At 42.5% G+C, this 26,304-nt stretch overlaps 1 protein-coding gene across 1 annotated transcript in view; it reads left to right on the top strand.

Moving 5' to 3' along the window:
- The first annotated feature begins 502 nt into the window (after nucleotides 1–502).
- Nucleotides 503–26,304, top strand: part of ATP2A3 (ATPase sarcoplasmic/endoplasmic reticulum Ca2+ transporting 3) — a 151,385-nt gene continuing 125,583 nt past the window's right edge. Inside the window, exon 1 of the mRNA XM_026708550.2 lies at nucleotides 503–1,348. Within this exon, the coding sequence (XP_026564335.1) occupies nucleotides 1,231–1,348 (118 nt within the window). The 5' untranslated portion in view covers nucleotides 503–1,230. The remainder of the gene's footprint in view (nucleotides 1,349–26,304) is intronic.

The raw sequence follows: 26,304 nt of genomic DNA, 5'->3' as shown, positions 1-26,304 counted from the left end.
TTTGCTTCTGTTCTGTGCTAGTTAATTACTTGGAATGAGACTATTTTACAAGACAACATACAATCACCTGCACCCCCACTAGAAAGCAGATGTAGTGCAGAAATACTTGAGATACAGATACACATACACACACACGTCCGCAAAAAGAGTTCGTTTTGTCCAGGGGGAAAAAAATGCCCCTTTGGTCCAGATCCAAGGGAACAAAATGTGTTGTGTTACCCGAAATTCTCCAGATCGCACCAACGTTACTCTCCCTTGCTGCAACGACTGGAGATTCCTCCCCCCGCACACACACCCTGAAATAAAGGTCCAGGTGAGCGGGCATTATAAACAACAACCAAAAAAGTGAACGTTCAAAAGCAAAACATGTTCCCGGTTCGGTCCGAAAAGGGGGAAAAAAAAAAAGACCATATAACAAATAAGAACTCCCGCTTTGGCCAATGGCAGCAGGGCAGGAAGGTATCAAGGGCGTCAGGGAACCAATCAGAGGAAGGCAGGTAGCTTGTGAATGGGGAAGGCCGGAGAGGGAGTAGCCGCACGGCGATCCCGCTTCAGCCCTTTCAGTGCGGGGGTCATTAATAAAGACGCAACGCGTTCCGTCGAAGGCCATCGAGGTTGTCGATCAAGGCGGGACCCGGCGAAGATCTTTGGCGAGCCTGGCGGTGGAAGGCGAGAAGGCAGAGAGCCGAGCGAAGGAAGTGGTGGGAGGGGCGCGTTGTCAGGCAGTTCTGCTGCAGCAGCAGCCGAGGAGAAAGTAACTTTGCAAAGGCGAGGCATGGCCGCAGTAAGAAACCCGGGGATGGTCCGTCTCTGCGGCCCGGCGCGCCGGGTTTGAGTCTCTCCCCGATTTGCAAAGCGGGCGATCGCAGGCGGCTCCCCAAAGGAAAAGGGACGGCCGCGGCACAACAGCACGGCTGCCCCCCTCCGTAAAGCGCAGCCTTTTTCCGCGCGTCGGCGGATCCGGTGGGGAGCGGAGACGCTCCGCTCGAGCGGCGAAAGGGAGCTCCGAGCGCGGGAGGCGCAGCGCCGTCGAGGAGCTTCGCCCCCCGCCGCCCCCTTTTTTTGCAACCTTTGCTGGCGAGGGACGTCCGGTTCGGGCTGGGTGTGCGAGTCGTTCCGTCAAGCGAGCGCAGCAAAGGCTTCCGCCTCTCGGGAGTTCGGTCCGACGCCAGCACAAGGCAGGGAAGGGAGCGCCGAGGAGCGCTTCCAGCCGCTCCGGGAGAAGGCACGATGGAGAGCGCGCACAGCCAGACCGCCGAAGAAGTCCTGCGGCGTTTCGGGGTGCGGGAGAGTTGCGGGCTCAGCGCCGAGCAGGTCCGACGGCAGCGGGAGAAGTACGGCGCCAACGGTAAGGGGGCTCCCAACCCTGCCTATATGCGCCCCAAGCTCGCCGCCCTGCGTGGAACAGCCAGGGGGGGCTGGCGGAGCCAAGGGGGGAGGGAGGGAGGGTCGCTTCGGACAGTGCCGGCGGTGTGGGGGGTTAGTCGGGCGCCGGTGGTGGTCGTGGTCGCCCTCAACGGTTGCCGGTTGGGTCGGCACGCGTGGTGCATGGAGCTCAACCGGCTTAGGCGGGAAAAGGAAACGGATCGCCCCCAAATTTGTTTTTTTAAAAAAGAAGAGGCTTGCCGATCCGTGTCGAACAACCCAGGGTCAGGCAGCATCACTTTTCCCACGGTGGCCGGCCGGCCGGCAACAGAAATCCCACGGGCACGCGAGGGCTGGAGCGGGGGGGAAAGGAGGCAGGAAGCTGCCGCTCTTTGGCATTCGGAGAGAAATTGACCTTTAACGCCGGTTTCTGTTCTCAGTCGCATCGCATCTCCGAGCCGGTTCGCTTGTTAAGTCTGGCCTCGTGAATTTGGGCAGAGGGGTCCCTTTCTAGGTCACCTCGAGACAGTTCAAGGGCCGTTTAAACAGGACTTAGCAGGTCACGGCCATGGTAGCCGGCCGAATGTGTTCTGGAAGCAGACAGAGACGATCGTGGGTCTCCCCTGTGCCTCACGTTTAAAGATACACTGTCTCTGTCCACGGAGGTTCCCTTTTCGATAATGGATTGGAGGGATGCTGGGGTTAAGCCACTATTCAGTCTCATGGGCTTAATGAATTGTGTGAATCTAATCCTTGTTCTTTAAAAACCACCCTTTGGGACTTTACCCAACTCACTGCTGTTGACTTGGGAAACCATAACAAAGCCAAGTATGACTTAGTGCAAAATGTGAATTGAGAAGCCTGAGAGGTCAGGGCTCATGAGAGATTTATTTATTTAATTGTTTGTTTGTTTGTTTAGAAGATTTACAGAATTAAGAGAAAATGGAAGAGGTGAACAGACCTCCTCTAGCAGAGAGTGAGTCAGGACATTGAATGAGAAGAATATGCAGGTAGCAAATGTGGGTAGCAAGATGGTTTTAACACTTGCCTTGTAAATAAATTGAAGGTTGCTGACTCAAAACCCAGAAGAAACTTTGAAATGCCATTGTGGTTAAAGGAGTTGGTCTAGAAGTGGATCCATAGAAACTCCCTGCATAACTTTGGGCCAGGATCTTCTCTTGGCCCATCCTTCCCCACAGGGTTGTTATGGGGAAACATAGATATTGTGTGGTGCTTAGATAGAAGTACATACCAAATACTAATATTTAAGAATGATGCAGAAAAAAGATAATCCTGACCCTGGCATTTGAGGCAGCATTTCATAAACTAAGATGTTTCCCAGCTACTAAACCCTTTTTAACTGGAGAAGAATAGAATTAAACCCTTTGGTCTTCTGTAGATAGAATTGCTCCCTGAGCCTTCAAGTTATCCTACCATTGCTACAAGTGCCCATCTCTGGTCTGTTTTTGGAATTGTAGGTTGCTAAGAGAAGTAAGCTTTCTCTTCTTTTTTGCATGACCTAAGTGCAAACCCATCCAGCAGCTGCTTGCAAGATACTGCAGCATGGACTATGATCTCTGCCAACCCTCCCAATCTAAGTGCTTCAATATGTTGGGGAACTACACTTCCCAGAGTCCTACATGGGTTGTCTGGGGATTATGGGTATTGTAGTTCCAACACATCTGAAAAGCTGGGCAGCGAGCTTCGGTGCTGCAAAAGCTATCCGCTTTTCTTTTCTGAGATCAGTGAAGATGAGTTTGTTTTTGGACGAAACGAACAAGATTGGTGGAGTGGCCATATTTTTCCTCAAAGTCAAGGGGGAGGCTCATTGACAAGCTGAATGATGTGTCTGGAGGTTCAGTGGATGCGAAGAAGCTAACTTTCACCTCAGTATGCAAAATGGGTTAATGAACAACAGAGTTGGAAAGGACCTTGGGAGGTCTTCTAGTCCAATCCTCTGCTCAGGCAGGAAATCCTATACCGTTTCAGACAGATTGTTGTCAATCTCTTCTTAAAAACTTCCAGCGTTGGAGCACCAACAACTTCTGGAAGAAAGTTGTTCCATTGATTTAATTTTTCTAACTTTCAGGAAATTTCTCCTTAGTTCTGAGTTGCTTTTCTCTTTGATTAGTTTCCATCCATTGCTTCTTGTCCTGACCTCAGGTGCTTTGGAAAATAGGTGACCTCTTCTTCTTTGTGGGAGCCACTGAGATATCGGAACACTGCTATCATGTCACCCTAGTCCTTCTTTTCATCCAACTAGACATACCCAATTCCAGCAACCGTTCTTTATATGTTTTAGCCTCCAGTCCCCTCATCATCTTTGATGCTTTTCTCTGTACACTATTCTCTAAAGAAATTGAGGGAAGTTTGGTGAGGCTCTTTGCAGTGGGGTAAATCAGATCATCAACCCATTCTGGTCCTATATTATTTACCTTGATGTAACAGCAGTCGAGACAGCAGGCTTTCCAACTCTTTCCATGTCAAGCCTTTTCATTGCTTCTTTTGCAACATTCCCCTCTGAATTTGCACCTCCAAATTATGACAATGCATTACCAGTCTCTCCCCCCCCCCACCTATTCCTCTGCCGTTGTGCCTTCATTCTGCCAAAATAAAAAGTCAGTGCAGAAGATTATGATCTCTCCCCCATTTAAGCCTATCATCAATCCTGTTCTTCAAAGTGGGCTAAAACTGTATGGCTGACATTTGATTAAAAATGTTGAGTAAATATGTTCGAATGTGGATGCTATAACTTCAATCCCTTTTTTTTCCTGGAGGCGAAGAAGTGATTTCTCTCCCTGCACTTCCTTGCCTTTAACCTCCACAACTCTCTTGGATATTCTCTGAAAGCTGAAATGATTCCCCTCTCCCAACACACACTTCTTGTCACATATGACCCTCGATACAAGGATTGTTAGGATTAGATTTGAGATCAAGTCCTGTCTTAGTTATGAAAGTCAGCTGGGTGATCTTGGGCCAGTAACTCTCCCTCAGCTCAATTTACCTCATAAAGTTGTTTGCTGTGAGGAAAATAGGAGGAGAAAGGTGTGTTGGATACATTCTCCGCTTTGAGTTATTTGTACAAATAATAAAGACAGAATACAAATACAAATTTTAAAAATGTCCTTTTTTTCAGACCTTACGAATTTGGGCAGCACCTAAATTTCATATACCGCATTTTTCGCACTATAAGATGCACCTAGGTTTAGAAAAGAAAAACAGGCAGTGACAAAGACAGAAGAGGCCAGGTTCAGCATTGTAAAAGGACCCTGCTGCTGCAGCCTGTATTTTCACTCCATAAGATGAACAGACATTTCCACCCACTTTTTGTGGGTGAGAAAAGTGCATCTTATGGAGCAAAATATGGTATATACCACTATATAAAAAGCTGAAAATTCTGTCTGGTTATCCTCTCTTCTGTGACCCAAAAAGTGTCCTAGGAAAGCAGTTTCAAAAATCTTTGAAGGAAATTCTTTAATAGACATGGCACTGACATTTTTCTGTTTTTACAAAACTTTCTTGCATAAAGTTTTCAACAAAAGTTCCCTTTTCCTTCCTATGAAACCTCAACTTCCTTGTTGGTTCCATGCTTCTTTTAATCTAAGAATGCTTCAATGCGTCTTTGGCCCCTGCTGGATTTCATTGGCATATTTCATTGCCACATTTAAGCCATCTTATTTCTCTCTTGGCAAGACTTCTCCCAAGCCAACCATTTTAGGGCAGTATTTTATTTCAGCTACATTCTAGCTGGTCAAGAAAACCTCAGTTGCCCTCCCCAGCTATCAGCAAGCATTCAGCTGAAGGAAAGTTGGTTCCTCAGCAACCATCATAATATAATTAGAATATTTATAATGTGTCTAAATTAGGCTTCCTTAAACCCATGATGGTCCATAGGAGAAAAAAGAAAAATAGGTGCGTAATATCTACACTTCTCAAAACTCTTTCTGCAAAGTTTTGGAGAATTCAGAAACTTGCATACCTGGTTTCTAGAAATCAGCTGTAGTGGACTTCTTCAGGTGGGGTGGTGGTGCAATGGCTGTTATGATGCCTTAAAAATCAGCTAATTTTTAAATTATGTATGTGTGAACCCTGGAATTTATATAATTTCTGTACAAGTCCGAATCTTAGACCAAGCTGGAAATACCTTTTTGAATTTAAAGTATAATTTTTCATTATGTAAATTCAGAATGCTGGGGATTCAGTAAGTGTAGAGAAGCAATTTATTTTCCCCTGTCTTGATCTTCAGGGAAAAAAGGGGAAAAAAAACTTCTAGTAACACTGGAATTTTAATTGAAAAGAAATTCCCCCTCCCTCCCATTTTCTAACTGATGTTTGGGGATAAAAGTTAAACCACAACAAAGCCTTTTCATTGATAAAAAAAACTACTCTTGTTGGATTTGTGTATCAATACTTGCCATAAAAATCATACTTTATCTATTTAATGAAGTTCATATTTAATGTTTTGGTCAATTAACAAAGGTTTTATGGAGGCGCAGAATTGGTCAAGTGGCTCATCATAGTTTTAATTGCTGCTTTTTGAATGCATTCTTGAATATAAATCAGGAATCTTCTGAACACTTTTTCCCCTGTGTCCTTAAATGCCTGAGTACTTTTATAAGTTTAATAAATAAATAAACAACTATTTTTTTCTGATGTATTTTAAAGAGTTATAGATGTGTAGAAACCCTATTCTCATTTCCTAGATATTCCTCTTGAGCAGTCTTCAGCAGGGTTTTTCAAGTTATGCTGTGTGAGAGCTTCGGGGTTGAATTAGAGATTAAGGAGAAAGAGAGAGAGAGAGAAAAATAATCACTCAAATGCAGCCCTATTTCTACTACCGGAGTTTTGCCTCATGATCAGAAGTTTTTGATTTTCCCCCTTTTTAACTAATAGGTTCCAATACCTGGAAAAGTGAAAACCCCTGTGTCAGCTTTAGAAGCCATATTAGCACTGGAAGCTTCCACGCTGCCACATTCTTGAGCCTGGGAAAATGGGAGGGGGGAAATTTCTTGGAGAGTCTGTGGTTAGATATAACAGCATTCTTCTTCTAAGTCAAGGTCATGTTATTCCTCCACCTGGACGAGGAGTGGTTGAGGGAATGTCTGAAGTTGGGACGGATGGTGATTGGGGCATGTAATGGAATGATGGGTGCAGGGGGTGAATTTGTAACTTTTTACTTACTGGAGGGAAACCCAAAACTTTCAGATTCGGGATTTCCCAGATGTGCCAGTTTACTGCTCTAATAAAAGGAAACTTTGAGAACATGTCTGTCTCAGAGTTATTTATTGGAGTTGAGGTTTGCTGGAACGCTGACACCCTGATCTACAGCAATGATACCTCTACAGTTAAAAAAAAGTGGGATTTAGGCTGCTATCTAGCATAACATGATTTTTATACAGTATTAGTTTCCCAATCTGGCAATTTAAGGTATGTTTAACGTGCATGGACTTCAGCTCTCAGAATTCTGCAGCTGACTTTCCACCATTCCCAGATATCAGTGGAAACAATGATGTTTCAGCATATTTGCATACAAAATTAGGGACATCTTCACTGACAGGCAGATGTTTTCTGCAGTCTTTACTAGGAGATTAGGGATGCAAAGGATTAGTTCTGTTCTTTTTGCATGCAAAGCAAGTGTTATATTATGGGGTATCCTTGAGGACTAGAAACTTCTGAGCTTTATTTTTCTCAATGCCAAACTGCATCTATACTGCTTGGTGTAGTGGTTAAGACACCAGTCTAGAAACTGGAAGACTGAGTTCTATTCCTTCAGACACAAAGCCAGCTGGGTGACCTTGGGCCTGTCACTCTCTCAGCCCTAAGGAGGAGGCAATGGTAAGTCATTCCTAAAAAACTTTCCAACAAAATTGCAGGGATTTGTCCAGGCAGTCTCTGAGAATTGAACACAATTGAACAAAAGCAAACAACAACAAACCAACCTGCATCTCAGTTCTAAATGTCCTTATGTGTGCCCAGCCCTGATCAGTGTGTGAAGCTATGATTTGTTTCGCCATGCTATGATAAATTAATTGCAAATAGGAGGATTTACATAATAGGTAGATTAATATATCATTTTAAGTTAACCATTGCATATGCATTTCATAATAAATGAAATTGGGTTTTTTTTCCTCATTAGGGTTTTGTCTGTATGTGCTTGCCATGTTAGGTGAATGTTAGGCCAATCTTGACATGGTTTGGAGAGTCAGTTTGGTATAGTGATTTGCGTGCTGGCCTAAAAATCAGGAGGCTTGAGTACTAGTCCTGCCTTAGACGTGGAAGCTGCCTTGGTGACTTTGGGCCAATCAGTTTCACTCAGCCCAACCTACTTCACATGATTGTTATGAGACAAATAGGAGGAAGAAAAAGTATTGTGTATGTTCTCCACCTTGAATTATTTAGAAAAAAAAAAGAAAGAAAAATAAAGTAAAATAAATAAAGTAGAGTGGAGCTAACTTAATACTTGAATGGGAGATCACGGGGAATTCTATTTACCCTACACTGAAAAATCAACAAAATGCTCCAGAAGTCAGTGGCCAATCACTTCTGTTTCCTGGCAAAATAGAACAAGGATGTGTCCTTTATGTCACTGGGAGTGTCTTTTAAGTCACACAGCTTAAAGGACACTTTTAAAATAAATAAGTGTACATACTATTAAGTTGTCCAGTTTGAAGGTAGTTTGGTGTGGTGAAATGGATATTATTGGAGTATTTGCCCCCTGTTTGATCTTCCAGGCTTCCTCCTTGGTGTGCCAATTTCCCACCCACAGGAAAAAAAAAAAAAACAAGTTGTGGCTTAGGTGGCATTCTTCGATTCCTCCCACACCAGTGGTTTTCATTCTTGGTGACTTTAAGATGTATGAACTTCAGAATTCCCTAACCAGGAATTGTGGGAGTTGAAGTCTGCACATCTTAAAGTTGCTAAGGTTGAGAAGCACTGTCCTAGATACTGAACATATTGATCCAGATGCAAGTTGGGCTGAGGGACATAATTTATTTCAGATGAGCAGGAAAGCATTGTTTTACCTGCAGGGAAATCCACCCTCAACCACCCACCCCATCCTGTCCTGGATATCTCTATGTCCCATCTGAAACCCAGAAAAGCTGCTGTTTTTCCAATATCAGACTAAAACATGCTGAGTTATCAGGGTACCAGGTAATCCTTGACTTACAACAGTTCATTTAGTGACTATTCAAATTTACAACATCCCTGAAAAAAGTGAATTACGCTTGGCAACTGTCATGCCTGTTGGAGTCTGAATCCAAGGAGGAAGATGAACAGCTGACAGGTATTGGGAGTGTGGCTCCATTGGCTGTGGAGGAAACTGGGGAAGGGGAAAGTCCAGCTGGGCAGAGCAGGGAAGAGGTAGAACAAGGGAGAGGGAGTTCAGAGGAAGACCCAGGCCCACTCCTCTTCATCCTAGGGCACGCAGGGAGGAATGGAGAAGAGAGCAACGTGGGTTGCGTGGCTTACAGGGGAGGAAAGGGCCCTGATTCCCTTCATTAGCCACACCTGGGAATGAGAGCTTAAAAGAAATGCATGCTGAGTGGGAGCAAACTGCTGGGAACAAATCTGAGTTTATCTTGTGTTGACTTTAATTATCTGTGTTCCTGGCATCCTCCCAACCGTGTTGAGTTATTGCCATGCCTTCATGTCTGGAATTCTTGCTCCTGCCCTGCTGGACTAATGACCTCATTTTGCCTTGATTGGACTTAAAGTTACAGTTTTTGTTGACCATGTTTTGGACTTGATTCTCTACAGCCAAAGGCTGTTCCTGGGAGAGTTTTTCTCCAGCCAGAAGGTAACCAGGGCATTAGGGGGCAAAGTTGGAGCTAATAAAGGGACTCTTATTGCTTATTTGATTGTGTTGCCTTTGTGGCATGCCCCAGATCATCACAGCAACTGACTCATATTTATGACGGTTGCAGTGTCCCGAGGTCATGTGATAGCCTTATGCGACCTTCTGACAAGCAAAGTCAATGGGGAAGCCAGATTCACTTCACAACCGTATTACTAACTTAACAACCACAGTGATTCACTTCACAACTGTGGCAAGAGAAGCCTTAAAATGAGGCAAAACTCACTTAATAGTTTTATCACCTAGCAACAGATTTTATGCTCAATTGTGGCAATAGGTTGAGGACTACCTGTATTTGAAGTTTGATCGTTCAACCCTGCAAGTTTTGGGAATGATGCCTTTTTGATTATTTCATAATCAATTCTAAGTTAGGATACTCAGTAGTTGGAATGAACAGAGTTCAGCTTCGTATCCATTCCTGATTTTCGCTTAGTAAACTGCTACCAGTAGTCTTTGATTTAATAATCATGATTTTAGCAACCATTCGAAGTTACAGTGGAGGAAGTAACTTACAACTGGTCCTCATTCTTATGACCATCACAGATCGGCACAATCGTGTGATCAAAATCTGGGCAGTTGGCAACTGGCAGGTATTTACAGGTAACGACAAGGTCATTGATTGCTATTTGTGATTTTTGTTCTGATAAGCAAAGTCAATGAGGAAAGTTGGATTCACTTAATGACTGCATGATTCACTTAAAAGCTGCAAGGATTTGCTTAACAACTGTGACAAAAATGCTCATAAAATTGGGTGTGACTGACTTAACAACTGCCTCGTTTAGCAACAGAAGTTCTGATCCCAACTGTGGTCGTAAATAGGAGGATTACCTGTATTCTATAAGAGATTTTTTTTTTCCACAGGTAACTCCATTGAGAATGGATGGCTGCAGTTTCCTTCCTTCTCTTCTTTTTATTCCCTCCCCATCCTTTTTCCTTGTTTGTCTTGGTGGGCAGGAAATATCTCCCTGCTCATCTCTGCAAGCCACCTGAATATCATTTTGGCAAAAGGATATGACAAGGGAGTCCTAATAAATCCATTTGTGAAGCATGTATAGAGCCAAGGATAAAAGCAGGGATATTTTCATGCTGAGACTAATTCTAAAACTGTAATTATTTATGCAGGTGTTCAGTGTTTAATGGCTTGCTGATTTTTGATAAACACGTTTATTTTTGCGGCCACTGCTATTTTTACAGTTCTTGTATTGTTTTAAAACGAAACAATATCCAGCTTTCTTAAAAAAAATTAAAGAAGGGGCATTGAGTAGCATTCTAATTTAAACTTTAAGTGGTTCAGATGAACACACAGAGAGGTAAGGAGCAGGGTTTTGCTCCCAGGATATTTTCAGGAGCAATATAAGTCCCCTTTTTTCTAGAGTCCTCTGGAAAGGGAATGGAGCCCTTCCTGAGCTGGTGCTCCCCAAAAGTGTGAATTACAGCTCCCATCATCCTCAGCCAGTATAACCAATGATTTGATAAGCTAGGGAAAAGGGGAAATACTATTTTAGCTAACTTCTGATATTCAGGAAAGCTACTCCAAAGATAGACAAGGATGGAACTTGCTCATTGGGGAGAAAAGTGCAAATTTCCACCTGAGTCAATATTTGTCTCATTTCAAAAATTTTTGGGAAGGGCCCTTTCTACCCAAGTCATATTTAGAATATGCAAATAGCTTTGATGAAGCCAAAGTAAGATGGGTAGGTTAGAAGATGAAAGAAGGGAAGTGGTAGGATGTGCTCTGTAGCCTAAATGGCACTTTGAAAGCCTTTTTGGGGCGTGTGTGTGATCATCTGTGAATCCTTTTTTTAGCATGCCTAATTTATGTGTGTGTGTGCTTTGTGTGTTCCTTTTAAAGGACGCAGACTATATATTGTCTGTAGGTAGAAGGGAGAGGCATCTGCCTCATTGGCCTTCCTGGAGCTTACAGGATGCCTTCTGCTTTTTGCTTAACTTTTGGGTACCCAGAGTTTGTGGAGTCTTGGAAGATATTAAGAAACAATGGTAGGATTCCTGCTTAGGAAATAGGAACTGGCTCTACTTTGACTGGGGCTGTGTGATACGGTGAATTTAGTACAGCACGACTATGGCAAAAAACTGACCTATCATAGATAATCAACCACCCCAACAAGGTCCCTCTGCAATTGTGTGGCTTACTGCTACCTGCCTTCCCCTTTTCATTTTCCCACAAGGTAGGCTTCAGATGACATGTTACAATCATGCCACTCCATTTCTATATAGAAATTCCACTGATTGAAATGGGATTTTATTTGAATACCGGTCACTTGAGTTGGCATTGGGTTGTGAAGATCCTGGATTTGACAGGGAAGAAAGAAAGGAATTGCCACATTTTACATATTGTGCTTAAAAGTTCCTCTGGTGGGATGAGAAATATCACACATTTTCATGATACTCATAATGTTACCAAGGCTTATTTTGCACCAAAGCTTACTTTACACCAAGGCACAATGTGGTTACTTGATTGTCATATTACCAGGGGTGGGATGCTACCAGTTCAGCCCGGTTCTATAGAACCGGTAGCTCTGAAAAGCAGCAGACACTGAATCGGTTCTGTGTTTGCTGCTGTCTGGCCTACACACCCACCCGGGCTCTTACCTGTCCTTTATTTCCTGCTTTTTCAACCTCAGCTGCTTTGCGCGGCACAGCTGAGGTTGCAAAAGCAAGAAAAAAGAGGCTTTTCAAACAGTGCACACCCGAGTGCAGCGCTTGCCAGCTGTCCGGGCAGCACAGCTAAAGGTTTTTTTACATGCGCACGCGGCGTAGTCACCGAACCAATAGTAACACCAGTTGAATCCTACCACTGCATATTATGGATTGTGTAAAACCATGCAATATGTCTTATACATTAGGATTTATAAAACATACTATAGGGCAGTGTTTCTTAATCTTTGCAACTTTAAGACGTGTGGATTCCCAGAATTTCCCAGCCACAGCTATCTTGGTATAATACAGGTAATCTTCAACTTATGACTGCAATTGAGTCCAAAATTTATGTTGTTAAACAAGAAATTTGTTAAGGGAATTTTGCCCCATTTTAAACTTTTCCTGCCACATTTATTAAGTGAATCACTGCAGTGGTTAAATTAGTAACATGGTTGTTAAGTGAATCTGGCTTTCCCATTGACTTTGCTCGTCAGAAGGTTGCAAAAAGTGATCACATGATCCTGGGACACCGCAACAGTCATAAATGTAAGTCAGCTGTCAAGCACTGAAATGTAAATCACGTGACCATGGAAATAGCGATAGCACGTAGACTTATATACTGCTTCACAGTTCTTTACAGCCCTCTCTAAGCGGTTTACAGAGTCAGCCTATTGCCTCCAACAATCTGGGTCCTCATTTTACCCACCTCTGAAGGATGGAAGGCTGAGTCAACCTTGAGCCTGGTGGGATTTGAACTACCAAATTTTAGGCAGCTGGCTGCAGAAGTAGCTTGCAGTACTGCACTCTAACCACTGCGCCACAGAGGCTCAAAATGCTGGAAAAATGGTTATAAGTTGCTTTTTTCAGTGCTGTTATAACGTTGAATGGTCACTAAATGAACTGTTGTAAGTTGAGGACTTCCTGTACAGCAGTCTTTGGCTCTGCTTTCTTCTGGATTATTTCTCTCTTTGTCAGACTAGTCTGCAGTCCTGGACTTGAATGAGATGCTTCCTATTCAAATACCACCCAGCTGCTAATCCTGCTTAGCTTTCCTTCTGAGCCAAGGTTGCCAAGTTACTACCTCCTAACAGGTCGTGTCCTTTCAATAAATCATAGTGAAGTAAACCATAGCTTATATTGCTGTGCAGTCCAGTCACTACGTAATCCCAGCAGCCCCAATGAAAGATGGCTTGTTTATGATGAATGAATGTTGTTAAAGTGGAGCCCTTTTTATAAACTACTGGCACGCTTGTAAAAATAAAATTGAAAAAAGGTTTCTTTAGCATGGCATGAATTTATAGTGAGCAATTGAAGGCTGCATTCGGCTACGTCTTTGGAAAACTTTCAAAGAGCAAAGGGAGACAACCTAAAATAAATCATTGTTTGGTTAATGCTCTCATAGAGGCTAGAATCTTTGCAGAAAGCCCAGTTGGTGGCGATTTTTCACATTTCCTAGGGGTGGAGGAATAGCTCCAGTTCCTGTCGGGGGTCCGCTGGTAAATAATGGGAACAGTAGCTGTGGAAACCCCGGTTATTCTCTTGCATTGTCTGCCATCTCCTGGACCCAACCATTGCCCATGTGAGAAACAAAGCTGCTGCCACCCCCACCCACCCCTACATAAGTGACAAAGAACATTGGAGGAAATTTGTTAATTTTGTACAAAGGAAATAACACCGAACAGATCCAAAAGTCAAGATTGTAATGAAGGGTTTTCACCTTATTTTACATTTGGAAGGGAAAACAGACTTGTGCAGTAGCTTTGATTCATTTAATTAATTTAAAGCTGCTTTTGGTTTATAAGTAGCCCTTGGTGTCAGGGCTCCAACAATCCACCCCCATTCAAATCACGAGTCTCCAGCCACATCTCTCAGAGTTAAAAACATATATCATTTATTAGGAGTGAACAGGCTGGCGTTACCTGGGTGCAGACAACTCTGAGACACATCATTCATCTCACCCTTGACCCTGGTCTTCCTCCACCCCCTGGATGTATATTCTCCAATGGGACACGTCCATAGCTAAGCGTCATCAATCATGCTCTAGAGCAGGGGTGTCCAACCTTGGCAACTTTAAGACTTGTGGACTTCAACTCCCAGAGTTCCTCAGCCAGCTTTGCTGGCTGAGGAACTTTGGGAGTTGAAGTCCACAAGTCTTAAAGTTGCCATGGTTGGATACCCCTGCTCTAGAGTAATAATCTTGCTGCCAGAAGCTTCGGCTGCCTAGCAATTATCTATGAAAACATTTAAGGAATGCACTACTTTTCCCACTCCCTTTCTGCTGACAACTCTTAAAAAGCCAGAGAAATATTTCTTAAGGGAGGTGCAGCCATTATTATTTATTTGCCATGTTAAATGAACCACTGCAGTGGTTACGTGAATCGTCTTGTTGTTATTGAGTAAATCTGGCTTCTCCCATTGACTTTGCTTGTCGGAAGGCAGCTGGGAAGGTTGCAAAGGGTGATCACGGGGATGTTGCAATTGTCATAACTACATGTCATAACTACCAAGTGCCCGAATTTTGATCACGTGACCATGGAGATGCTGTAATGGCTATACGTGCCAGTTAGAAAACATAAGATAAAGGAGGCCTGTGGAAAGGAAAATCAAGTTATGCCGGAAGCACATGTTTTCTTCTTAGCAACCGTTTTATCACTGCGAGGACTGGCTTTAGGTCGTTTGTTTCAGTGCTGTTGTAATAATGGTCTGTCGTGCCTGCCATTTTGACTTGCTTGCCCTTCCTGCCAATGTCAGCCCCGAAGTTGACCTAACCGAAGCCATTTTGAAGTTTCAGTGTTTTCCTGTGGGTGTATTACTTGAAACCCTGGCAGCCAGTGCATGCAGAAGCCAAAGACTGGAAGGCAAGGCTGATGGAAGCTTTCACTTGCAAGGTTGCCTGATTGTTTGCTTGCGATTTTAATGTTCCTCTATCCATCCAACAGGGAGGGCTCCAGTTTTTCCACTCCTCTCCCCTAAAAATGTCAGTCTGCCAAAACCAGAATTAGTCAAAGGCTCTCTATGTAAAATGGAGCTGAAACGGTAGCTGGGCCTGTCCTTTAATTTACCGACAGGTGTAAAATGGAGGAAATGAAAGACTCTTTATTTGTGAGCTGAAGGCAAGCTGAGAATTCCTCAAAAGGAAAAAAAAAAACGCAGAGGTATTTTGATTTACTCCTGAGTTTTGTTCCCTTTTTCATTGCCCTGCGGGTGTCTGCTCAGAAGGGAGGCCCCTTGTACAGGTAGTCCTCAACTTACAACCACAATTGAGCCCAAAATTTATGTTGCTAAGTGAGATGTTTGTTGGGAGTTTGGTCCCATTTTACAACCTTTCTTGCTGCAGTTGTTAAGTGAATCACTGCAGTTAGTAATATGGTTGTTAAGTGAATCTGGGATCCCCATTGCCTTTGCTCATCAAAAGGTGATCACATGGCCCTGGAATAATGCAACCATCATAAACATGAGTCAGTTGCCAGGTATCTGAATTTTGATCACCCTGGGGATGCTGCAATGGTTTTGTCAAAAAATGGTCATAAGTCACTTTTTTCAGTGTGGTTGTAACTTTGAATGGTCACTAGATGAACCATTGTAAGTCAAGGGTTTGTGTTCTATGAAAAAGAAAGTTTTCCCTCTGATCCGCCTATTAGGTGGGAAAATACTAAAAGCGATTGGTTGGCCCGTCTGACAGCTCCCATAAAAGGAGAACTGTCAGACGGGGCTTTTGCTGGTTGTTGCTGTTATTTGAATCAAGAAGTTCTTATTGTTACCTGGCATCCATGTCTTCCTTTCACCCATGATACAACAGAGGACCACCACCTGTAATAGATTTTGCTGAGATGTGGCCAATTGTGGCAGAGTGGTTCAAGAATTGGACTAGGACAGGGAAGACTCTGGTTCATATTCACCCACGGCCTTGGAAGCTACATAATATTGGACCAGCTGCTCCATTTTAGTCCAAACTACCTCACGGGATTATGGTTGTTCTGGGAATAAAATAAAGGGAGAACCCCATGTAAGGTGCCTTGAATTTCCAGAGTGGATGCATTATTAATTATTATTAAATTGCATTTCTCAGATAAAGGGCAGTAGGATGGGAAACTAACTTCTCCTTTTGGCCACAGAAGTTACATTAGTTTGGGAGAAGAGACAGTGCTTCCTTCCTGATGTTTGGGGCTCCATCTCCTCTTTAAGTTTTTCTAGGATGTCAAGTTTTCTCTCCTGTGACTTAACTTCCATTAACTTCAGTTAAATTTAAATTAAATCATGTTTCTACCTATTTCACCCCAAGATAATTGCCTCCACGCTGCCAATGAGAAAAGGAGTTTAGAAGCTGATCTCATTGCTTTGAAGGAGTTGATGACTTGGCAGTTGAACTTTAAAGATATAGATTTATTATTTAAAAGAAGTGATAAAATAGTTGCTAAGAAGAAAGCATGTGCTTCTCACATAACTGTATGTTGATTTTTCTTTCCCCAGCCCTTCTTTATCTTATGTTTTTTAACTGGCAGCTAAGCTAAGTTGGCAGAAGATGCACTGCGGTAGACAAAGCTAGATTTCCCAAGGTTTTTTTGTGAAGTTCCCAGGTAATATTTCTCTGAAATATTTTCTGGGCCAGACTTCCCCTGAAGAATTGTGCCTTGTAGCAGCACAAGAGACTAATCATTAGTCACCCATAAACCACCCATTGTGGTTTATTAGAGTACTATATGATCCCCAACAATGTTTACTGGTTCATCTCCCACCAAAGGAAATAGCGTCCTGCTGTGATGTATGACCCATGACAGTATATCCTGGGCAAGTAATGCATTTTTGTGGGAATTATTTTGCTTGATATGGGGTTAATAACTAAAAGGGCTTTAAAGTGTTTTGGGTGGTGATCTGTTGCTTATGTACACATCCCATAAGTTGATCCGCCCTTGCAGGGATGTGGAGCATGGGAACAAAGGCCAACATGTTTAGAGGACAAAAGACTGCCATCTATGATATTGTGAAATCCTTATTTTATAGTATTTAAGCTTTTTGGTTGGTGGAGAAAGGCAAAGGGAAGGGAAGGGGAAGGGGAAGGAGAAGGGAAGGGAGGGAGGAAAGGGAAAGGAAAGGAGAAGGGGAAGGAAGGGAAGGGGAAGGAGAAAGGGATAGGAACGGAGAAAGGAAAGGGGAAGGGGAAGGAAAGGAAGGGAGGGAAAGGGAAGGGAAGTAGAAAGGAAAGGAAGGAAAAGGAATAAGGAAAGGAGAAGGGAAGGGAAGGGAAGGGAAGGGAAGGAAAGGAAAGGAAAGGAAAGGACTTCCTGACTCATCTAACTCAGCTCTCTGTTCTTTTGCACATCGCCCACCTGCCAGCCTCCCAATATACACACTTAAACTGTCTGATTCATAAACATTCACGTCTCTGCTCCCTACCTTTCCCCCTTCCTTTCAGTCTCTTTCTTTGAAAAAAAAAACTGTTTGTTTCAGTGGTTGGAAGGTTTCTGAATCAGAAAAAAGAGCCATGCTGAATTTATTTGTGGCTGCCTTCTCAGGACCGCTGCCTTTGGACATTTAAGGTGTTGGTACATCATGCAAATTGGAGGAGCAGGTGTTAGCCGTGGCTAGGAGGGCCTTTGTACACCTGCCCATTGTGCACCATTTATGGACCAATGTGCCCTTCTCACAGTCACCCACACCTTGGTCACCTCTTGTTTGGACTATTGTGGTGCACTCTACATTGGACTCCCCTTGAAGAGTGTCTGGAAGGTTCACATAGTTCAAAATCCTGCACAGTTTTTAACAATGTCTGCATGTGTCATCTCTTTTGCGAAAGCTACATTGGTTGCCAATTTGCTTTTGAGTGCAGTTCAAGTTGCTGAGTCTCACCTTTAAAGTCTTACATGGCTCGGGATTATTTTTAGTATTTATTTGATTTGTCAGTTGCTTACAAGATACAGGTATAAGAATAAATATAGTTTTGAATACATGAGATAAATACTTATAAGAAAAATAAAAAGAAACAATAGGACAGGGAAGGTAGGCACGATTGGTGCGCTTATGCACGCCCCCTACAGGCCCCTTAGGAAGAGGGTGAGGTCAATAGTAGACAGTCTAAGGTTAAAGTTTTTGGGGTTTGGGGAAGAAACCACAGAGTCAGGTAGAGTATTCTAAACATTGACCACTCTGTTGCTGAAGTCGTATTTTCTGAAGTCAAGTTTGGTGCGATTAACCTTGAGTTTGTATCTATTGTGTGCTCTTGTATTGTTATGATTGAAGCTGAAGTATTAATTTGCAGGTAGGCCATTGCAATGTATGATTTTATATACTATTTTTAGATTGGACCGGAGGCGGCATAGTTCTAGGTTTTCTAGGTCTAGAGTTTCAAGTCTGGCAGCATAAGGTATTCTACAATGAGCAGAGGAGCAGAGAACTCTTCTTGTGAAATATTTCTGAACTTTTAAAATTGTGTTAATATCAGATACATGATATGGGTTCCAGACTGGTGAGCTGTATTCAAGTATAGGTCTAGCAAATGTTTTGTATACTTCCTTAATAGAGATGACCTGTCACATGCCCTAAACAAATGTACAACTGAACCCATACATGCAACCTTCTACAATGCTGTAACAAATCTGGGACTGGAACAACTAGTAACCAACAATACTAGGCTTAACAACTGCCTCGATCTCATCTTCTGAAATAGTTCGAATTCAATTTACGGAATACAAATTAAAGAACCCTTTTCCAACAGTGACCACAACATGATTGACTTTTGTCTCAACATACGTCCACACAAAAATCATTCACAATGACAAAATCCCCAATGATAACTTCAAAAAAGGCAACTATGATCTTATCATCAATGATCTCTCTTCCCTTGATTGGCAATTTCTATTCACTGGATGCAATACTGTTGAAGACCATTACAACATATTCTTACTAGAAATCAAAAGAGGCGTCAAACTATATGTACCAATAACAACTCCCCAAACCAGGAAAAACAGATTACCCATAACAATAAGGAAACTTCAATCCAAAAAGAGATCACTCTGGTGAAAAAACAAATCTGGTCACATTGCCAACTTCAAAAGTCGATACAAAAATCTATGCCACCAGATGAATGCACTAATTATCACATTAAACAAGAGGAAAACCTTCTACACACAAATTCCACCTGTGCTTTCTACAACTTTGTAAACAACGAACTAAAAGACTCAAGGTCCATCCCATCCCTGAAAGGACCTAATGGCAAAGACTGCAACAACGACACCATCAAAGCCAACCTCTTTAATGCATTCTTTGGTTCAGTATTTGTAAACAGCAATGGATCAAGCCCAATACTTCCTAGTTGAACCACATACAACTACAATGATCGAATACTTATTGACTTTACAGAAGACATTGTTGAAAAAGCACTGTGCAATCTAAAACCATTTCTATCTATTGGACTGGACAGAATATGTGCCTACTTCTTAAAAAAGCTATCCACTGCCATAGCCGAACCTCTAAGCATAATCTTTGAAAAATCTTTCAGGACCAGCTCCTTGCCAAAACTATGGTCACAAGCCACGGTCATCCCCATCTTCAAAAAGGGAGACTCCAGCCTAGTTGAAAATTACAGACCAATCTCTTTATGCTGCATCACCTGTAAAGTCATGGAATCAATTATTAACCAATCCATTATCCTCCACTTTAGAGACAAACAACCTACTCTCTATTAAACAATTTGGTTTTAGGAAAAACCTATCATGTAATCTGCAACTCTTACACTGCAAAAACATATGGACTACAGTCCAGTGGTCCCCAACCTCTTTTGTACCACGGCCCAGTACCGGCATCACAAAAGCATCCGTGGCCCGGTACCAACATCAGCACGCATGGCAAGGCTAGCCGAGTGACCGGCCAGCCAGCCGACCCCTGCTTCTCCCCGCCATCTTCAACTCCTCCTTTGTACCTGTGTCGATGGGCTTCGCGACGGCTTCGGGATGGTCGCTCAGTTCGCCTTGCCATGCGTGTTGTTGAGCAGACTCATCTTGGACTGATATATTCTTTGCCAGCTGCCCTTAAAAGATAGATGGTTTGCACGGATTTTTGTGCTAAGATGCACCCATTCACGCATTCCTACAGTAAACCTCATTTGTTATTTCAAAACTGTTTCACTAAGCTCAGATAGATTCTTTTAGAGCTCTTTGTAATCTTCTTGTAATCTGGAATTGCTGGTAAATTGGGGTAGTTCACTTTTTCTGCCTAATTCTAGGTCCTTTAGAAACGAATTAAAAGCATCGGGCCTTGTACGGCTCCTGAAAGGGGCTCTGCGTAGCTCCATTCTGAAAATTACCCATTTTTCCTCCTTTTTGCTTCTTATGCCTTTATATGAATTAGGTAAGAAAAAGGTATTTTTAAACCCCCTTTTTAAAAAAAGAGGCTGTGTTGAAGCTAAAAACAGGAAGTTGGATCAGGTGGAATAAGTTCTTCCCTCCCCGTTGCACTGCAAAACATTGTTTAGGAACATACGAAGGGTAATCGTTGCTCATGTCTTGGAGATGGCTGTTGAATTTCACTTTAAAAATAATTTGGAAAACATCTTGCTACTCTCTACAAATAGTTTGCATCATTTTAGACATTTCTCTGCTCGTTTTACAGCAAAGTAATCCCCAACCAGCTTATATAAACAGGTAGTCTTTACTTAAGGATGGTAATTGGGGCAGGGCTATCAGTTGCCAAGTGATGCAGTCATGAAGCATGAAGTCACATGGCCACATTGCTTAGCAATAGCATTTAGACTTATATACTCCTTCACAATGCTTTGCAGCCCTCTTTTAGCAGTTTACAGAGTCAGCATATTGCCCCCAACAATCTGGGTCCTCATTTTACCGACCTTGAAAGGCTGAGTCAACCTTGAGCCTGGTGAGATTTGAACTGCCAAATTGCAGGCAGGCAGCAGGCAGCAGAACTAGCCTGCAGTACTGCACTCTAACCACTGCGCCACCACGGCAATTCTGGTACTTCCCAGTTCCTGTTGCTAACTGAATGTCACCTAGGCCTTAGCAAGGATTCCTTGATAAGATAAGGGCCTGACACCTTAGCCGTCCCTGCCATTCTGGCTTCAAGCTTTGTGAGAAGGCTATGTGTGATTTGAATAAGTTGACCTTGGAAAGAAGACCTGGTCTGGCCATCAGATGCCTTGTAAACGGTGAGGCCAGATCAGCAGCAGGCTTACCACCATCTTCCTCCTCATCAGCAGCAGCAGGAGGAAGAAGATGGCAGCCAGCTGAGGGTTGCAGGACAGCAGAGTGTAGAACAGCCAAAAGAACAGCAATGGCGGGGGAGATAGATAGATGCCCCTGGACCCTTGTGGTTGTAGATGTGAGGGGGTTGCGAAGCACTGGACTTCTGATCACATGACAGCTGGGCCATTGCAGTGGTCATAACTTCAGAAACTGGACATAACTACCATTTGAAATATCTTTGAACATTAGTAGTTCAGGTCAGTAGTTATGTTGTTGGTTTGGGCTCCAAGCTTGGCTATTTGGTTGCAAACATTTTGTCCACATTCGAGGAGATGTCTTCAGTGGGCTTTGGATTTAAAGGCCAGTGCTCCCCCAGGCAAGCACACTCCAAAGCAGACTGAAGATGTCTCCTCAAATAGGGATGAAACATTTGCAACTAAATTGCCAAGCTAGGAGCTCAAACCAACAACATCATTACTATTTGTTCAGTTCTGCTGTCATTTGGTACAGTCACTGGATGAAAAGTTGTTAATTGATGACAAACAAATATTTTATAAAAACTTATTAAGTGCATACACCCTGTCTATATCTATATCTATGGATAGATATAGATAGATATAGATATACTGGTAGATATATGTGTGACACAACAATTAGAATGATTGTCCAGGATTGTTTTCTGCAAAATGGTTTTAAACTGGCAGCATAAGAGTTAGAAGGTCAGTCTAGCCACTGAATGGAAAGGTATCTTGGAGCAACAAATGGATTTTCCTCTAAATCCTTTTAAAAACAAATACAGTACACAAATATTCAAATGTCACAATGTGACTGTATCTACAAAGATCAGAATTGTGCAAGTGATACTTTATGGAAGCAAAGACTGGACTTTGAAAAAGTTGGATAGAAACAGTATTGACGTCTTTGAACTTCGCTGTCAGGCTGAGAATATCAAGGACAGCCAAGAAAGCAAACAAATGGATCATCAAAGCAATCGATCCAGAACTCTTCCTAGAAGCACAAATAACCCAAGCACCAATTATACTACTTTGGACATGTTATGTGAATACCCAGCTCCCTGGGAAGCATTCTAATGCTGGGAAAGAGAAGAGGAGAACCAGCAGCAAATTGGATGGACTCAAGTTATAGTGGCTATAAGTGCATTGTTGGGAGACATGGAAGACCAACCTAGGGGGGTCATTATCAGGAAAATCTATCTGCTTCATTTTTAATATATTTTAATTACTTTTCTGTTTGTTTTATAGTCTATAAGATGCCCAGAATCACCTTAGAGGGGAGATGGATGGGGATAAATAAATAAAATTAAATAAATAAACAAACAAACAAATATCACTAGGAGTTGAAAACAACTTAAATAGCACATAACTGACAGGTGCATATCATGTGTGAATTCCACAGTCTGTCCCTAATGTTTGGTCATCTGGTTGATCTTGTACATGGGTCATAAATATGACCTCTGGCACAAATCTAAAGGAGTTAGGTTCACCCAAATGCAATTAGTCCTTCTGAAAGTAAGATTCTTGGAATAGTTTACGTCCCTTTGACAAACGTGTTTACCCAAAGAGCTTTCCTTTTTCTCTTTTGCCTGGAATTCCTTCCCAAATCTTCAGCAGTGTCCTTGTCCTTTAAGTTGCCCTGTCATTTTCTATCTTGCAACCCATTGGGCCTGAAACCACCTCCTGGAGTAATCTGATTTTCTGCTTTCAAACACATCATCAGAACCCAACTTTTCTTTAACCTCAAGTCTCTCTTAGAGCAATCTAGATTCTATTTGACACTAGAGGTTGGTTAAGTGGTTTAAGGCACCAGGCTAGAAACTAGAAAAATGTGGGTTTAGTCCCGCCCTAAGTCTGAAAGTGAGCTGGGTAGCTTTAGGCTTGTCATTCTCTCTCAGCCCAACTCACCTCACAGGCTGTCCCAAAAGGGCTTTTTCAGGAGGCAACTGGACTTTCTTGTTTTTTTCTTTGAAGACATTTTGCTTCTCATCCAAGAAGCAGCCAAGAAGGCTCAACACTCATTTGCACTACACAGGTGACCCTCTGGACATAGATAAACCTCCAAGTGGCCTCAACAACTCTCTGAAAGACCGCAAATGACCCGCTGTCTGCAAGGAGTAGAAATCCTTCCATTCCCCACCATCTAGTCAGAGTGGAGAAGCTTCTTGGATGAGAAGTGAAACATCTTCAAAGAAAAAACAAGAAAGTCCAGTTGCTTCCTGGAAAAAGTACCTTTGGGGCAACTATGACCTGGATGACTGAAAAGCTCCATAGACTCTCACCTCACAGGGTTATTGTTGTAGGGAATATAAGAGGAGAAAGGAGTATAAGAGATGTTTGTTACCTTGAGGTATTTATTAAAAAAATGAAAGTGGGCTATAGATAAATAAAATAAATATAACTGGAATGATTATTTTCCTTTGTTGAGCTCTAGCATGTAAGTCCCTTGGGGCAAGAACTTTTTATTATTAGTAACGGTCACTTTGTAGAATCTCATTATATAAATAGTACAAAATAGTAACAATTCAATAACACCAAGACAGCTCAACAAAGTAGAGCAGAAAAAGTTCCAAACTTCCTTCTTATTAAGGGAGCCAGTGTGTGGGAGAAAGCCAGAGACTTTCTGTATTCCTGAAATAACCAAAATTTAATCTTGGTCTGCAGTTGTTTCACTTTATTAATACATATTTGTCTTATTCTAAGCTAACAAAAAAAAGCATGGTTAAGGGTAGTACGCATCAGAGGTGGTATTCAGCAGGTTCTGACCAGTTCTGGAGAACCGGTAGCGGAAATTTTAAGTAGTTTGGAGAACCGGCAAATCCCACCTTTGACTGGCCCCACTCCCATCTATTCTCTGCCTCCCGAGTCGCAGCTGATTTGCTGGGTTTTCTTTTGTTGCCCTGCGCAGGAGAATGGAGCTGGAAAGCAGGTAAGCGGGGTGGGAGAGAAAGGAATTTTGCAGTAACCTTCCCCGAGAAATAGCATGGGAATGGAGATTTTGCGGTATCCTTCCCTTGCCACACCTGCCACACCACACCACGCCCACCAAGCCAAGCCACGCCCACCAAGCCAAGCCACGCCCACCGAACTAGTAGTAAAGATTTTGAATCCCACCATTGGTATGCATCATCCCAAGTAAAAGAGACAGGTTTATATTTAATTGCATGCGCTGATTTCTATTTTTTAAAAAAAATCTGTAAATTGAATAAAAACACCTCTCATCTTAGTGGGGAAGCCTAATCAGATGAACAGCAAGGCTGTGCTCTATCCTTGTGGTTCTGGGTGTTTTAATGAAACCTGGACTGGATAACTCTTCCAAGAGAAAGCGTAGAATCTCCCACCCATGCAATTTTCTTGGAAGCAATATGAAATTAGTCTACTATTGCCTTCTTCTGAAATGATGGAGGATATAAACCCAGAAGGTTGAAAGCCCAGATAGACTGGCTTTCAAGTAAGGGCTACTTGGGAGTAGTGGTTTATTCCGTCCCCTTTGATGAACTGAGTTGTTGGTTAACAGATGAGCAGTTGGTTCTGGGTGGAGGTTCCCTAAATGCAGAGCTATAGAAGTCTTCGCTTAAAAACTGGCCAGTGTTGAAATAATATTGTTGTTGCATTTAGTTGCTTGGGCTCTTGATCTTGGACCTATTCAAGTCTCATTCCTTGAAGTTCAGATGGTGGCTTTATAGGATTCACCCAACCATTGCACAGATCCAGATGCTGAATGTCAGTCTATCTATGTGCTTCCCTGCCTTTGGCCAAGGACAGAACTATGCTATCACAATAGCTAACCAATGCAGACCCAATCTGCTTATTGGACAATAGTTTGCTTGCTGTTCGCTTAGCGGGGTTTGCAAACTCAACTCTGCAAAAATTGGCTAATAAAAATTAATGTGAACTTGCACGAACACTTTTTTTTGCCCATTCTTTCTTGTTTTAAAAATGTCAAACTGATGCTAGTGTCAAATAAAACATATTTCAGTTTGCCATTAAAAATGACCCTTGGTATATGTGTAGTCTTGTTTCATCATGTTCTTTTTGACCCTTCCTATATATTGGTAGGAGAAATCCCTAATGCTGTGCCCACAACACCTTCTGTGAACGGAAAACTGACATTCTGCAAACCTATTTGCCAATCTCCTTCCACATCTTGATTCAAAGTATACTGCAATTCTCCAGAATCCCACCAGGCATTCTGAGAAAATAAGCAGTTGAAAGCTGCAGCCCCATATTGGAGATATTTGTACCTGCCTACCCCAAAAGAAGTAGGGAAAAAGCAGGCTAGGAGTTATAGCTGACAGACTTGCCTTTTTTGTAAATGGATGCTTTGTATCTGGTGGTATTATCAACGCAGCCATTTGTGAGGGTGCCTATGACATACTCTCTGAATTAGAAACGCAGAGAACCTTGCATGAAAAAAATCTTCTAAAAGCACAACAGCTTGACAAGAACCCACTTTTAGAGATGGCTAAATGCTGGAAAAAAACCAGGTAATTCAAATTTTATTGATTAGATTTCTATTCTGTCTTTCAGGAATTTAAGGAAGCATGCACGGTATTTCTATTTTTTTCTCTCCATAACATGAACATTGTGAGGTAGACAGGGCTGAGAAATCACCCAGTGTCGGCCTCACCAAGAAGACCAGACAAGAAACTGGATCATATGAGTTAAATTCTACTTTATTGTAAAGCTACATTAACAGAATCTTGCAAGACTGAAAATACATTTCTCCTGCCATCACCTTTACAACCTGATAACTTAGGGAGGTTCCCTCCTGAGCTTCTTGCTCTGCCTACTATGCAGCTGTGGGCTATGCTCCTCCTTATCTGACTGTTCCCTTGGCATTCATCCAGTCTCTCAAGTTCATTCCCACATATCGTTACACCTAATGAGCTCCCATGGCTAAAGGTAGTCTAGAATCCAGGTCTTCCCACCTCTAATCCAACATTTTAACCCAGTGTTTTTCAAGCTTGGCAACTTTTTAGATGTGTGAACTTCCAACTCATAAAACTCTCCAATGAGGGCTGGCTGGGGAATTCTGAGAGTTGAAGTCGACACATCTTAAAAGTTGCCAAGGTTGAAAAACACTGGCTTAACAACTCTTAACAATTTGTCTTTTATACAGAGGTCCTGAGTGCCTACCTCTAACTCTGGTTCCCTGTGTCCTTTTTTAAACCATTGCTAATAAAAGCATTGTATTTAAAGTACGTTAAGAGTGTAACTT

This window comes from Pseudonaja textilis, chromosome 1 (genome assembly GCF_049901715.1).
Source record: "Pseudonaja textilis isolate UNSWEBS1 chromosome 1, rPseTex1.2, whole genome shotgun sequence".
In the NCBI taxonomy this organism is placed as follows: Eukaryota; Metazoa; Chordata; class Lepidosauria; order Squamata; family Elapidae; genus Pseudonaja; species Pseudonaja textilis.
This window is presented reverse-complemented; position numbering and strand designations above follow the sequence as displayed.